Raw genomic sequence first — 17,238 nt, forward strand, 5'->3', positions numbered from 1 at the left:
GTTTCATAAGCTTGACTGAATTGGCTGTTAATAAAGGGTAAGTGTCACACATTTCTCTTAGTGCTGCAGGGACAATCTCAGGCCTGCGGGCCAAATCAGTCCCACTGGCATATCTGCTGGACCCAAGATGATTTTGAGGACTATAATTGCCCCCAAAGGAGAATAAAGTACATGTTCAAGTACTCCATGTTATTTATGCATTGAAGATTTACTCTTATTTAAATGCAACAAATACAATATACAGTATTAGAAGAAAAGAGTCAGAGTATCGCTGGATCACCTTAGTAGCGGAGTAACAAACAAGTAACTTACAAATCAGGTGCTCGTCACACTCGTGGGGCCAAGCATATTTTGAAGCAAATGAGAAGAGTTGAATTTGCAAATAATTATTTAGTTAATTTAATTAATATATTATATTAATGATCTAGACCAGGGGTGTCCAAACTTTTTTCATCTATTGAAGTTCATACAGTGTTAAGGGCCACAAACCGGTGGTCAATGAAACATTGAACTGGATGCATTTAAGAGAGGTTTTAACTGTATCCCAAACCTTTATTTATACTTGGAGGCTTAATGCAGCTCAGTCTCACAGACAAGTGTTAGTTTCTGAGGCTATGATTATAGAGAATGATTCAATTTGCATCAAAAAAATATAATCTCTGGCAATGGGTGCCAATTCAACACAAGCTTGAGGGCCACCAAAAATCGGAATGAGGGCCGCATTTGGCCCCCGAGCCACACTTTGGGCACCGCTGATCTAGACAATAATGAAACTATTGTTTAATCAGATCATGAACAACAACACAAATATTATTATAAAGACATTTATTTAAAAAAAAAATACCACTGTACAGCGACACTACAGTTGACAACCGAATAAAAAATGGCAGAACATAAACATTTATTCACCTGCATTTGCTAAACATATCGGCAAAGGCTGATTCCAAACAATACAAAAATGATGGACGTTACTTTTCAACTTAATTCAATAAAAAATAAAAAGGCACTGGATTTTCATCACAAACGCAACAGACTAGAGTTTTTTTTAAGAAAAGACAAAATGCCTTTTTCTGCTTTCTAACGTAAAACCTAAACTACTAATATGCCTTTTGGAATAAAACAAAATCTTTTAAAGTTTTAGATTGAAAATCAAAGTAAGCAGTAAAGTGTGTATGCAGTGGACTAACGTAGCCTTGGCCTGCACCCCTGTCGGCCTGAGAGCACTTCCTAATGAGGATGTGTGGGAGGTGAGGAACCGGCACAGCGGGACGGGCGTGATGCAGCTGACTGAAGAGGACTAGACTCTAGGAAACGGTCAGAGAGTTCCTTTTAGATATAAATGTGTCTGATAATATGCTTGTAGGAAAAATGAAGAAATGGAGAAAACTATTGAGTAGTAAATCAATACAAGCCTAAATTAATTTTGCAAGGAATAAAAATCATTGTCCTTTCAAAGCATGTGTCAGCAAATAATTATACAAAAAGGAAGGAACCAATTTTGTCATTTGTCAATTTGGTCAGAATATTTTTTTAAGTGCTTTATATTTCTTTCTTACATTTAACTTTGGTCCAATTATAGTAAGTAAATACAGGGACTTTCTTAGTCTGGAGGAGTGGTTCTCTATTACTGCCGGGTTCCCCATGGCCTCTTCAGATCAATAAGAACGTCAACACTGCTCCGGACTTTGGGAATAGAGAGAATAGACGTGTCAAGCAGTGTTACTTTTTTGCAATCATATATGGAGAGGTTTGTATCAAAAATTGCCAAATTAATGCGAGTACCAGCACCCCAGCCCAAACTCTAGTAACTCTAATATGAAGCAGCTGGCCATTTTGCCTTAGTGATCAGTATTTGAAGATTCATCATTCATCAGCACCCTGAGATGTTTTTGGTTTTGTTGCGCCTTTGGAAGCGAGTGTCCGTGGGGTCAAAGCCCTGCTCCTCTGCCCCGAACAGAGCCCAGGTTGGAGTCTTGGCCATGTAGTCCAGAGATGAGAAAGTCTGCTCTCCCCCACTGTCCTCATAGGTCTGCACCAGCTCTTGGAAACGCTCATAGTCGATCCACGTCCACCACTCCCCATCGATATTAAACTGCACACACAGAAGAGCAAAGAGCAGCAAGTTTAAATTCTATGGCTATAACTGCAATACTCATTTGGATTACGATTTTCATGTGATTTGCATGAATGCATATTTTGGATAATTGCTTAGCGACAAGGTAAACTAGAGCGAGCCTTTTTCTACAGCTACACGGTAAGAAAATCTGCTCACATGCTGAATTAAAAGAACAAGGATGGGACTATATGGACACCTGCAATGAGAAGAAGTAGCTGCTAACACAAAGAAGACAAGTTTTTGGTGAAAGGAAATTGTCTAAAAGTACCTCCATTACTGCTGTTCATTCAACTCAACAACTCAAAAAGCAAAATTGCACTCCAAGTCTGAAGATTTGTATGCTCTGTAAAGAACTTCCGTTCAGAGATTATGGCCTTCTCTGGGAGTTACAGCATTAAGTGTTTTGAGGCTTAAGATATCGGCCATTAAAGTGAAGCTACCCACTGCAATGCTAATGAGCCTTGAGAAGAGCACAAAACCGAGGCGCTGTCTGTTGGGACTTAATGTTTCTGGTAATGAGTGGGGCAGAGATTTGTTCAGCCAGCATCTTGGCAAACAATTTAGACACTATGCAACAGAGGGACGCAACGCTGTTTGAAAGAGGCTGGTGTTTACAAATAGTCTGTTTACTGTGAAGGCTGAGGAGCACCGCAGGGGGCATATAGTAGTGTATAGGCAAATGCCAGAGGAAGTATTAGCAGGGATACTATAGAACAATCCTCATAGACAAACAGATTCCATTTTCCTGTCGAAAGTTGTGTGGAAAAGTTTCTGAGTTTGAACGTGCAGTATATAAATCTGCCACGGACATCTGGATAAAGTGGAATGGGTGCACATGTCATTGTTTTCGTGTGATATGGCTGTCCTTGGCTTTACCTCAAAATCCCCTCCGGATTTCTAAAGGGCTGCTCACGATGCAATGAGTGAAAAGTTTTAATTTGGGTTCCACTGCTCTTCAGAGAGAGCCATTAGTCAGACAGGAAGACGGCTCCTTAAGCAGAGCATTAAGCACTGATAATGTAATCCACATGGTCCAGAGTAAATTCGTCCAAAGAGGTGCAAATGACACCATAAGCAGTCTCAGTTTGCCAGTTTTATAAACGGCTGCGAGTGTGTGTTGACCTGAGCAGTACAGAGATGTGGAAGTAGAAGGGAGGAGCAGGAAGGAGGAGGAAGGAGGGGGAACCAAAAGGACTGCAGGAAATCAATTCAGTCAAATATAAATGGTGCCCTTGGCTGGCTGGGTTTTACTGGCCAAGTGATTTTCAGTACTTATTAAATGGAAAAAAGGGGGTTTTAGGAAGAACACCATGTTGTTCAGCTGCTTAAATTATTGACATTTCTACCATTTGTGAACGATTAAATACACCCAGACTTGCCCAGCAGCAATTTCACTGGACGTTAAGCACGGAACGGCAAACATTTGCAAATGCAACGCATTTTCACATCAGACCATAATAAAACAACAAAGAGCTCGAAGCTGTTTTGTGCTGTGAAAAAAACAGCTACTTCTGTTGGCATGAGAGATTGCATATTAATTAATTCATGAAAACCATAGGCCTGACAATACTATTAATGGTCAAAAAATGTCTAGAACAGTCTGAAACTAGCCAAAAATGCAAGCTTTTCTCTTTCTATTGCGTGGATGCTGCATTAAATTATTTGGCTCTACACCGCATCCTTCCGCTGATGTTTTATTTATAATCTCTTCTCTCTGTGTGCAACATCTCATTTTGGTTTCACTCACTATCTCTGAAACATCTAAATGAGCCGTCTCACTGATGCGTTGTTCATCAAATTCATTTTATAATGAGATATGAAAAGACAGATCTGTAAAGTCAAACTGTTTTACACAAAGTTATATACGTTCAGATGCATAACAGCAAATTATAACAGACTCAAGTATGCATTTATGCTGCTTACGTAAGCTCAGTCATCCAAGAACCTTTGTCTTTCATATTTATCGGTATCTGAACACACTAATATTTTTATTGCAATATAAAGTATGTTACACAGTGAGTTTTCCTATGTGATTATGTCAGATAAAAAAACAAAAACACCTCAAAGAAACCTTCACTTAAACATTTCTGAACGTGCAATAACAGCACAAAATGATTGATAACAATGGAATGGGGTCTGTGTTTATAGTGTAGAGTCTGAATACTTACATTATTTGATTTTACTGAAATACAATGAAATGAAGACCTCTGAAAGCGTCCTGAACCCACTGTACGTATTTACCTGATGTGAACATAACAGTCTGACCCGCACACGTTTTACCTTAGTGTGAGCGATGAGCAGACAGTTGGAGTGCTCGTGCTCACAGGCGATCTCGTACTGTGGCAACATGTCGGCCAGCTGCTGCACGAAGGCCACCACTTCCTGGTGCCACGGGACGTTGGCCATGGTCAGGCTGCTGGCTGTGCTCTCCCCACAGTATGTCACTCCCTGCACACCAAACAGAGGTGAGATTAAAACATTTACTACCAACACAATCTATTACTCCAAACTTTTACATTTTATTCTGATGTTCGAAAGTTATTGGTCTGCTTCAATTCCAGCCTTGTTGTAATGTGACAGATTAAAGAGAAACCTTTCTGATAGTTTGCATGCTAAACAATATGCGCCATGGGCTGAATACAAAGCGCTGGATTAGGCAGTTCGCTGATAACAGTGTGATTTGTGTGGATTCTCTGCGTGTTGTTTGTCATCAGAGGCAACATCAAAACAGAGATAAAAACAAGTCACTTCAAAAGAGAGATGAGAGATACAAACTCGCTATAAACCACATAGATTGATTTGTCACAATCTGTACTGAAAAGTCGTGAGTTACTGAAGATCCAAACAATGGGAGGCAGTGAACCTGAGTTTACCTGCTTAATGCATAATTTACACACATAATAACACAACAAAATGGCATAGAACACATGGTAGGCTTGTTCTGATCTACAGCTGTGCACGCTACAATGGTAAGGTTTTATTGTCATACATGTAGGGTAAACCAGACACACTCCGCACAAAAGGGCCCCGTCTGGTCCAAGATTTGAACCCATGATCTTCTTGCATTGAAGCAAGTACGCTATCCACAGTGAGCCTTCTTGACCAACACGCTTTTAAAGAAAAACTCTTTAAGCAGGCATGGCTGGACATGCAAACTAAAACACAGAAACATCTCTTTCAGTCCCAGAATCAAACCCAGGACCTTCTTTTTATGAAAGGGCTCGAAACACTGTGCCACCATAAAGCCAATCGCTACATTCCTTCGAAATGACAAATTGAATCTATTAATTTTACATTTCATTGTCAATACAAGAACCGTAGAACCACTCGAGTTAGCAGAGCATGCTTAAGAATGGAAATGAGCAGATCAGCTTTGCAGAAACAAGATATTCGATCACATCAGGGAGCAATTAAGATTTCAAGATCATTGAGAGCGGCCGTTCATCAAACAAGCCAAGGACATTCAACAGAAATGATGGTCGCTTATCATGGAAATTATAATAACTGTTTTCTCAATGATGAATGCCACAAGACTAAAAATTATTTTAAAAATGTTCTAAAACAAATTTTACTTAAAAAAGGGCTTCATTCACATTGCCTATTCCGATGCACCATATTTATGTGTGTGTATAAATAATACTGTGTTGGGGTCAATCTTGCTTTTTTGCAAGTAAGAGGTGGTGCTAGGGGCTTGTGGGATACATAGAATTGATGAGAGACCTTGGCGTTATCTCTGCCTCGCCTGGAGCTGAATAAAGATCAACTGATGAGGACTGCTATAAATCTACAGAGCGGCTCGTATCAGTGGAGGAAAAGGAATGTGACGGGAAAAGACCAACTTCATACAGTTTGATATATTTGCTGTTCACCAACATGTTTAAAGGGACTATACAGAGTTTAAAATTATGTATTTTCCTTCCCCTACATGTTCCAACAATGTCCTAATGTGTAGAATGAGCCCAGACCTATTCACCACAACTGCATCTAAAATCCTGCACTCACTCAAAAAGGTGTTCATTTGGGTCCAAATTGCCGTCATGCACAAGCTTAATATAGAAGGTGCAGTTACACATATGACCTGAGGTGGCAGTGGTGAGTATAAAATGGCCAACTTGCATCCAGCCCCTTTAATGAAATACAAAATGCGGGTGATCAAGGTCCCTCGAAGCGCATCATTCGGCTGTGAGCCCTGAATGTTTCATTTTCCAGGAGGAAAGTCAGTGCTGCACAATATTGCTCCAAAATCGTACTACAATTGAATTGAACAAAAACAGCATTCATCTAGATAGAAAAGGCAACAACAAAAGACACGTCAAAATGTGTAATAGTCACAGCAATCAACATCATGTACTTTTCCAAAGCACACACAACAACTCGACTGAAGTAAAGTTCAATTAAATAACACAACGGGAAAAACAACGGTTACTTTTCTGTGAATGATATACTGTAACTTTAACGACGGTCCTTAAAGAAATCATTGAGCAGCCAACATTTTACAAGCAAATAAATGTCAAACATCAAGCCCCAAATACAGAGAAATAATGTGGTGTAACTCACTGCAATCAGAGCCAGTGCCTCAACACTTTTAAAAGCAGAGTCTCATTAAATTATACAAATAAATACAAGAACAGCACAAATAATAAATAAAGGGTGATCAATATATGCTCGAGTGTGGGAGATATCAGGCCTAAAATACTAATTATAAAAACAGCTTTTCAGAGGTTGCTACGATATATTATGAAATTATTCTCCCAACCACTGCACCAGCCCTGAACTAAGGAAAGTCTTATTACTGCACTGCTCCTCACCTCATTATTTTGGAGGAGAAACTTGTGCTGGTGCAATTCTCTGACATTCATGAAAATTTTATAAGGGTTCACACACAAACACTGGCCGTATCTTACAGAAAAAAACAAGCTGCATTTTAACAGAGCAGTGTCATTAATCCAATCCAATGGTCAATCTGCATCTCTTCTCCCATATGAGCAAAAGCAGTATTAGCATTAGCTCATTTAATTTGGTAAAAAAAAATTGCGATGTGGAACAAAGTCCTGATTTTTGGCAGTCTTAAGCAGTCATCTGGACTAGGTATCTTAGCATAGCTTAAGTGGTGGATGTTCCGTCTCATCAAAGAAGTTTGTCAGCACTAATGATCTTTGTTTGGCAGCGGGCCGAATATGCACTGGTGCAATAGGAGGACTTCAGCTTGTAATGGAACCACTCCTGTCTATTTGAAAATTGCTTTTTTTTGAGAGAGCAAATTGAGCAATCTAAAAATAAATATACTATCATCAGACACTATTAAAAGTTACTCTGATTTCAGAACAAAAGCATAACCATATCACAAGTTGCATATAAAACATGCACAGTGAAATACAATGAAAACTTTATACTATATATGTGGTATACTGTACTTCAGGTCCCATGAGGTACAACTTCAATTTGACTTCCTGCGTACAGTACCGCAGTGTTGGCCAAGTAATAACTCCAGATAGGCTCTTGGGCATAAATACTTCAATCAACCAGCAGAAGCTGCTTGAGGCAACAGCATTATTAATGTAAAGGCTCTGGTTTTCTGAGGCCATCTTTGCACCTCACATTGAAATAAAAACTTGGCTGTCTTCACAAGACAAGTTTTCTTGCCTCAACTAAATAAAGATTTCACCACAAAACATGAATATCAAAAATACTCTAATTTGTTATTCATGAGTACGAGCCACATAAATCAAGCATATAACATTGTTGGGTACATGTATGCTGGTACCCAACTACCATCTACCCATAGTATCATCATTTTACTTTTACCACTTTAAATATTAATTTCAGCAGACAGACCTCACAAAGTCGCACATTTCAACATCGTGTTGGAGACATAATGTCATCCTCATTCTTGTATAATGTCTCACATCATAGGAATGAACTGGACCCACTACACATAGGAATTTGTAAAGTCTACTCGATCTGCCTGTGATTATGTTATTAGTCCGGTTCACTATGTTTAGATTTCCACTGTTGTATGAAAACTGTATATTTTTGGAAACCATGGTTTAATTTATGGTATAATTTTTCCACTAGAGTACAGGTGCTCGTCATATAATTAGAAAATCATGAAAAATGATATTCTAATGTGAAACTAATATATGGTATAGCCTCTCAAGCCTTTGTTTGTTATAATTTTGATGATTCTGGCTTACAGTCCATTTTCAAAATATTTTAATTTTCTGAGATTTTTAATTGGGGTTTTGACAAGCTGTGAGCCATAATAATCAAAATGATAACAAATAAAAGCTACATATCTCACTTTGCAGGTAATGAGTCTACCATATACTAGTTTCACAGTTGAAGTAGAATAATAGTGAATGCACTTTTTCATGATATTCTAATTACATGATATTCTAATCACATGACGAGCACCTGTAAATGGGGAGTTCTGGTCATCGCTACGGTAACTCCATGAAAAACATGCTATATTTTGTACATTTCTGCCAAACTACGTTTTTTACTCCCCATATAAAGGTTATTATCGTTATTCTCTTTTTTACATATCAGAGCAAATGGAAACATTGTTTTTCTGATTGCAAACTTAATAAAGTTTTCAAAATGTATATTCTCCACAAAAATCCAGCAAATTTACATAGTGAACCGGACTATATGCTTAACATCATACATGAGTGATTAAAAAGGGCATTTTTAAAAGTACATAATATAATGCAGGCTGTACAAGCACTGGGGAATGGCAGTGTGCTGGCTGTGAGCGTAAAAAAGGACATGAGAGGCAGCTAGCCAAAAGAATGGCTTACAAGGCCTGTTCAAACCAATTAGCTGGCACCCCTGCAGAGGTATGAAAATAGACAACAACCCAACCTGCAGTTGGCCGGGCTGCAGAAAGGTCAAAAATATCTTTATCCGGACAGTTTTAGCTGGAAACATTTGAATCCTTTTAGTGTTTAAACCTGAACTGGAAGAATGGCCAAAAAGCAAAACAATATTACTAGGAACCTCAGATTTGGATGATATAATATTGATTCGAAAGCCAGGGAAACTACTTACAACTGTTCACATGGGAAATACAAACTGTAATGAATAGGCCCAAGCATTGTTTTTAGTCTCTATATAGTCTGCTTCTCTATACATCTTTGCACTGCTATGATATACTTTCTTCATTCTATTTTCTTTCCATCCTACTCTCACTATCTGTACTTTACTGTGTATTAAGAGCTGCTAAAATAAAGTCTTACCTTTTTATAGGACGTTTAAACATGTTATAATGAACATGTGAGCCAGGTGCCCACACTATTAATATCATGTCCCCAAACTAACCAGGGTAAGGTCGCTGTGGTACACATTACATCACCCCTAACTCATTTATCAGCCAGCACCTATACCAAACAATAGTAACAGAAGTAAGTTAAGTGACACTCACCTTGACCTCGATAAAGTCCGGTTGTCCCATAGCGATGAGGTCAGCATAGGCCAACATCTCTTCCACGTTCCAGGCTTTGACTAGTGTCAGCCTGTACACAGTCCTTTGTTTCTGTGGGCACATTTTGCACATTTAGATCAGCTGCTTGTAATGTGAGTCCTGCAGGAAATAATGTTGTTCAGAATGCTATTATCAAAACACCTTCCAACAATTTAGGACTATTATGCTCATTGAATTTCAGAGGACAAGGGATTACAGTCAGTTCAAAGAAATTAAGGCAAAGTAGCCCAGAACGTTAGATACATAATTGACAAAACCTGAAGATAATCCTTTCTTTTCCCTCATTTTGCTGCACAATGGAAGGTTATCTGTGACACGGGGTCCTTTCGGCCCAGTGGGGAGGGGGATAATTTGCCCATGTGAGCATGGAATGGAGATATTTCGAGCTGCCTCTTTTCCAAATCCAATGGCAAGGCATGACTCAATCAATCCTCCCGTGTGCTGCCAGGGAGGCCAGGTGGAGCAGGGCAGGGGAGCTGTCCAGAGAAGAGCTCAGAGCAGATAAAGAGAGTGGCTACTATAAAAGTCAAAGTGGATATCCAACAGGCAGACGGACAGTCGATGGAAAAGCGTTATTTATAGACACTGTGAAGACAGATAAAGCGCTCCTTCACCCATACAGTATCTATTTGAAGCCATCATGGGTGGACCGTTACAACCACAAGAAATAAAAAAACGGAAAAGGTTTGAGTGACAATGATTAGCTGTCAACTCAGATATCTCAAACACATGCCCTCCTTGTACATGCTGATTTGAGTTTTAAAATTGCTTCTTTGTGATTGATGAACTGTCAAAAGCATTCAGGTCAAAAGCGAAGGACGGGCGGCTGAATGTAAATATGTGTTGTATGTCCCCAATAGGCCTGAACCAGAATGAACCTTTTGACCCAAGCAAGACGGGAATGTCAAATGGGAACAGGGGAAGATGTACAGTAAATGTTAATGACACCAATTCTAAACTGAGAAGTGAGTAAGTAAAGTTTCTTTCTAAAGCGCTTTTCACACCTAACAAGTCACAAAAGTCTCATCTTAGCTCATCTGGACCATCCTTATCATATCTTCCAGGTTTATGAAAGCCTGGAGGCGAGATTCTAAATGGATTTTCATAAAGCTGAACTGTTCTCTTAGGGGATGCCGCAAAAAGCCTGTTCAAAGCTTAAGCTCAAATTAAACACTTGCACTATGGGCCCACCAAATGGTTGTACCCAGAGGACGGAGTTTTGTGCAACACCCGACAGTCTTTGAGCCTTCCGCTGCCTCTTAACAAACCACATATTATGTCAGTCATAAGTGAATTCACTCCTCTCGGTCATCCTGCCGCAACTTCCATTCACCATCACCAGTCTCTAGGCCCCGGGGAGGCTTTTTCCAGACACATCCATCACACATTCTTTTTCATTGCATCGAGAACACCTCTATCTGCCAGGGTTTTAGTGCCAAAGTTTATTCATTGAGTAAATTATTCATCACACCTCATTCATTTGTCTCTCCCACGATTTCAAAGTTCGGAATAGAAGGCCTTACTGCGAGAAGATTCATCACTAAAGATGCTTCGGAATTCTTAATAACAAGAAAGCAGTTTGTTCTTATTCTTGTAATATCGACAAACAAAAAAAAATCTCACTTTCTCGCCCAGGGCTTTCAGGCAGTCAAGGAAGCGCGGCCAGAAGTCTTTAAACAGCGGCCGGTCAATCTTCTTCAGACTGTCTTTGGTGCTGGCATCCACACTGACATACAGCTGGGTAACAGGCACCAGGTTCCTGCAGACAAGACGGAATAATAAAACTGGAAGCACATGTGACATGCCCACTGGGACCAACTGGAGGAAGACAGAACAGACTAAGCACAAAATGTCACTCTCACTCACTCATCTGTCCAAGACTTACAAAGTGAATTTCTAATGTGGCATTGAAGGACTCAACAAAAGCACCAAATATCCAATTAAAAGTTACTAAGCCGGAGTATTTGTCATCGTTAGTCATGATCAACAATGACTAGTCACAAAGTAGGAGGAAAACTCTGTTGATCAAACAAAGAAGTTGCTTAGTGGAAGATTAATATTTCACTGTTTTATTATTTGCATATAATTGGTAGCATTGAGATACAAGAGGGTTTTTTTCAGGGTCATTTTAAGTTTATAAGATTGTGATGCATAATGAAATATCAATACAGCAAAGGAATGTAACTGTCTATTTTTTCAATTTGCTTTCTTTATATTGAAAAATCATTCAAGCAAAACGAAGGAAGACATTTTGACATTAGGTGACACGTGAACAGCTACGTTTGCAGCAGTGTTACCTGATTTCCTGAGGGAATTGTGCATTGGTGACCAAGAAGCTGGAGATGCGGTTTGAATGGAGCAGGCGAAGAAAAACATTAATTTCAGGGTACATAATTGGCTCCCCAACCAAAGACAGGGCACAGTGCTTCACTGCCAAACCTTCCTCATAGCGCTCTGGCTTGACTCCTGGCACACCTGGAGTGGACAGAGAGCACGGACCCAGTCAATACACAGTTATAATAGGCTTTTATTTATGGGAAAATATGACGACTAAAGGCTAATCCGGCGACTACAAAAATAATTACTTTTATATGACAGAAGGTTTACGTGAAAAATACTTGAATAAAGGATCTTGAACCACATTTTATCAGAACTATTCAGCTGGATGTTTTGGACCGTTGTGCATTTCTTGTCTTGATTGGGAAAATCAAAGCAACTGAAGGGAACCCATGCTGACACAGGGAGAATAATGAAGGTCCACACAGAAAGGCCTCGCTAGTACAAGGATAGTGTGTTAGTAAAGGTTAAAAAACATGAAACCAGAATAAAACATAGGGCAGATAACTCCACCTTTAAACTCCCGAATCATAGTTTGATGCTTCTCTAAAGACTCTTGCAGGATTTTCTCAGCAGGATCCATCTTCCAGCGCCACTCTGTGCCCACAGGGTTTGTGTGATGCCTGGAGAAAAATGGAGAAAATCAATCTTTAAATGCAAAGTACCGAGCTCAAAGAGTAAAAAGAGAGTTAAAGTACTTAAGTTTCTGGGTTTTATCAGAAGTTACTTTAATAAACTAAATACATCATCGCGACATTTGCTACATACAAAAGAAATGGGAACAAATATTGACACATCCTTTGGGCAATCTTATATAACATGTGCAATTTTCATGCATGCAGTGATGCACATACTGCCCTCCTGTGTCCTACCTGCTTACATCCTGTCACTGTTTGTACCTAGCTCAGAGTGAAGGCTATATCTGGGCTGACAGAAACACAGTTCATGCACCACACTCTCACAGTGACCTTTCAGAGCTCCACACAGACGCCTTTTCAAATAAAAGCACATGGGAGTAGAGTCTGTCACCTGTGCCACAGTCAATCAGTGTCTACCTTTTAGGTTTCATTGGTTATTTATGGTCACTATTGGTCTCCCGCATATAATTATTCACTTTTCCCAAACAATACTCAAAAAAAGTACAATCTTCTTTCGTGCAATTTATAGATACTAATAATAATACAAGAATCCCATGCATTTCATAGAGCATGTTTGTAGAAGTCAGGGTTAGTAGGTGTAATACTTAGAACAGTAATTGTTGGTTGTAATGGGAAGATGATCGCTTAAAAAGATGCAGCTTTTACAATTTTCCAACTGTAACCATGTTATGTTGCAGTCCTAGAATCTGCAGCTATTAAATATTCAAATGTCCCTCTTTAAAGCAGCTCTGTAAAAACATCATCATACCTCCAACAAAAGACACACTTGTTTGCACATGCCAGGCTGGGCGTTGTCTCCATGCAGCGGTGGGACTCAATGCCATAGAAAGTGTGCTTGTAACAGCCTCCTCTTCCTCTCAACATAGACTAAATCCAGCAACGAAGTAGAATCAATATCCAATCCAAAATGTCCAACAGCTTCTGTCATACAAGCAAATTGTCCTCTCTATATGTATTACCTTGGTCCATCGGCAGAGCTTCACACCTGAGTGGCTTCCAATTAACTTGTAACCTACAACAAGAAATTAATTGGAAAAGTCATCTTCTCAAGAAGGAGAATATACTGTAGGTACAGTAGTTAACGATGCATTTGAAATACATTGTCAACAAAAAATAAAAGTAGGTCTGTAGATTAAAGCAAAGATATTAATGGGATTTATGCTTCAAACCACTCCACTAAACCTGAGTGATGATGTATTAATCTGAAATTCTACAGAGCTTTTTATCAGGTGATTCAATACACTAAATTCAACAGATGAAGGATTTCAAGAAGAACGGCATTAAAATCACAGATGTAAAATACCTATAATGGTCTTACAAAAAATAATACAATTAATAATCATCATAAAAGTCAAGGCTGTAAAATGCCAGGGATTGACCCATTTGTCAAACAATACATTAAGATTATATACACATATTGTTAAGCCCCATCATCAGTTTTGGAACTATATACACCAAAAGCTGTTGTGTGAAATAACTATCCCATTCTGTTCTTTTTTAATCTACTTTAATATTTGCTATGTTTCCTCTCTTAAAAAAATAAAAAATAATAATAATCTTCTCACCTTGCTTTGACAGAGCATCTCTCAGGGCGGGAGTGATCATCTCTCTTCTCTCCTCTTTATCCTCAGCCATTTTCACTCCATTCACTTTGGACAGTTTTACCATCTGTTCCTCATCTTTGCTCTGAAAGCAAAAAACACACCATTTTTGTTAAAAGTGCACTCCACCGTCCATCTGTGCTTGTGGCCCAAGATGACACACCTCTGCAAACCCATTGGGCTGTTTTACTTTACAGCACAGTAATAACATTGTAATAAAATGACAATAAAATAATAAAACAGACAAAGAATGGTAACTATGAGGGATCATGCATTTATTATTAACAAGAAAATACAAACCTGATAAATTTGTCTTGATACTGGGTTAGGAATATTGTTAGGTTTAGTCACATTACCGTTAAATATAGCATTCATTATATTGATACAAGTAAATATGGTTTTGTTTTTTAATTCTGCAAACTGAAATGGTCCTTTGCTGTTAAGTAGGATTTGACGAACAGCTCACTTGCATTTCAGCGTGTGAACTCCATGCTACGACTCTTTTCACTTCAAAATATCCACAAAAGGATCCAATACAGTTCTTCCGCATCCATTTTCCTCTTCTTGAGTCATATATTCTCACAGTCTGTGCAGTGGGTGTCCTAGCTCTTACGCAAGCCTGTGCTTTCGCCTGCCCGGGTCTGGTGTCTATCAAACCATCTGCCGTATCTCCTACACTCATTCACTTACATTCAGCCATACTGCTTCAAGAATACGTCTTTCCGAGACTACGACAGACATAGACCAGGACTACACTTAGAATACTAAACTACTCATCAACCAAAACATTTGCATAATGCTAAACGGTCACAGTGTACCATTTAATGTAACTGCACCTATTTTAAAGTACAAAAAGCAACACATACAACGGACAGTGAAAAAGGTGGTAAAAAGTCAGTGTAAAGTCTAACCTTAGCTTTTTTAACTCCATTCATGATAATTCCCAGATCTTCCATGTCAACAACTGGGCCTTTCCCCTCATCTTGTAAACCAGACTCCTCCTCGTCGCTGCTGGACTCAAAAAGGTCCTCCTGAATATGATCAATACAAAATAAGATTTGAGACAGAGAAAAGCTGGTTAATGATGCTCATAGTAAGGATTTGAAAAGCATAAATACAAGTCTGTCCTTTAGGTTGAATGTTTCTTTTACCTCAGTATTAATCGACTGGATCACATGCTCTTTCCTCTCTTCATGCCTGTGTTCATGCTTCGTCTTGTTCTTACAGGAGCCGCCACTCTTACAGTTCCCACTACAGCTCTTCTTGTCACCCTTTGCCAGTTTCTTTAAGCGATTCATGAACTTCATTTTCCAGGCGGTAAAATCTGCCTGAATGTTGCCATGTTTGCTGTTGACCACATTACAATCTCCCTCCCCCCTGGTCATTATTCGAGCGGCGCTCAACATCCAAAGCCACTTGTCCACATTTTTCCCAACCTGTTGAGGAAATTAAATGTATCAAAGAATATTGAAAACCACACCCACTCCTTAATGTAAAGAACCTTACTGTGTTATAGTGACCAGTGTAGACAGAGTCCCCTAGACCAAAAACTGCATATTTAAGACCCTTCAGATATGTTTTTCCATATCTGAAGTCAGTGGATGCCTCCTCAAGCCACTTGCAAAACCATTCAGCATTCTCGGTGGGTTGTCCGTCAGTATATGTGGCCAAAAGAAACACACAGACTGTCTTGTTGGTGCCCTATAGAGAAGACATTGCTTAGTACTTTGTGTAGATGTAGGAAATGTTTAATACATGTAACAAGAGTGATGAACTTGCCTCATAAGCAAGATGGTCATCAGGGTCATAATCCTTCATGTCAATAATGTCACATGGTAATCCTGAGGCCTCAACTTCATCTAACAGCTCTTTCGCAAAACCCTGAACAAACAACAAACTGCCTTAACCAGATTTTACAGCAAGGCTTGTTGACAATAAAAAGTCAAACAGTCAAGCCAGTTGTGTAGCTCTTGAATAAGAAAGGATACAGTCAGTCCAACTTTGCAACTGAATATATTGGGAAATAAAAAACAGATTGCACTGGGATGTGAATATTATGATTCATTATGGTTTATCAAACTTCCATGATTTCTTTAACGGCATTACATAATGCAGTCACTTAAAATGAAAAAGGGACATACCTTTGCAGTTCCAGTTTGTGATCCAAAGAAGATTTTAACTCCGGACACATGAGCCACAGTGTCTTTGGCAGAATCACTGCTTTTCACAGGTTCCTGGGATAAAGGGTTGGTGGCACTGGGAACACTTTTCTAAGGGACAAAGGATGAATAACCCTGATGCTTTAACTAAAACCACTGATCATTGGTATAAATAATGACTGTATGGAGTAATGTTAATGACAGTGACAAAGTGAGAGTTAACCTTTTGCAGCGCCTTCACTGAAAACCAAATGCCAAATATCAGAGCAACTGCAGAGTATAAGAACAGTCTGTTGTGCCATATCGAGGTTATGTAGGACAGAACAGGACCATGCGACTCTGCAGGGGGAGAGAGGTGATGACAGATCATATTAAAATATTTTCCAAGCATTTAAATTGACAACAAAAGGGAAACACAGATAGTCTACAGATGACCCAGTGACCCTGCTAGCTTTTCCGGGATAGCAGCGTCTATAAAATAGCCAAATAATTTTTATTTCTATGTAATTGCAGCATAAAATTCCTTTACCCCTGTCTTCTGAAGTAGTTGCGGCGCTTGAGAAAGGCAGTAAAATTATTGCAAAAGTCTGCATAAACCAAGCAACATTTGAAAACATTTTACTCTGTACAAGTCCAAGCGATGAGTGAAACCATGTTGTTTTGAGCGAAATGAATGCTGGGAAATGTAGTTACTCATATAGACACACGTTTTCGTCTACATAACCGCTTGCGATATGTTGTTATAGTATATTTAATTTTTCCTCTTTATGTCGTTTTGTTACAAATGATGTGAGGAATATTAGAGATTAAAAATATAAATCAGACGTAAATGTCCGATGCGGCGGAACGAAAATAATGTGTTTGTTTGCGAGGACACATATCA

The 17,238-nt window shown here is 39.0% G+C and overlaps 1 protein-coding gene across 1 annotated transcript; it reads right to left on the reverse strand.

The window, feature by feature from the left end:
• Positions 1-1,628: 1,628 nt before the first annotated feature.
• tyw1 (tRNA-yW synthesizing protein 1 homolog) lies at positions 1,629-17,015 on the reverse strand. The gene is made up of 16 exons (XM_079561450.1): positions 16,885-17,015; positions 16,579-16,694; positions 16,338-16,466; positions 15,976-16,077; positions 15,703-15,897; positions 15,348-15,632; positions 15,108-15,227; positions 14,161-14,281; positions 13,555-13,607; positions 13,344-13,462; positions 12,450-12,559; positions 11,897-12,074; positions 11,223-11,358; positions 9,540-9,650; positions 4,397-4,564; positions 1,629-2,092 (listed from the first exon to the last, which is right to left on the reverse strand). Exons 1-16 carry the CDS (start codon positions 16,970-16,972, stop codon positions 1,871-1,873), a joined length of 2,253 nt encoding a protein of 750 aa, XP_079417576.1. The 5' UTR covers positions 16,973-17,015; the 3' UTR covers positions 1,629-1,870.
• Between the last annotated feature and the right edge of the window lie 223 nt (positions 17,016-17,238).

The sequence above is a fragment of the Gobius niger genome, assembly GCF_951799975.1.
Source record: "Gobius niger genome assembly, chromosome: 1".
Classification (NCBI taxonomy): domain Eukaryota; kingdom Metazoa; phylum Chordata; class Actinopteri; order Gobiiformes; family Gobiidae; genus Gobius; species Gobius niger.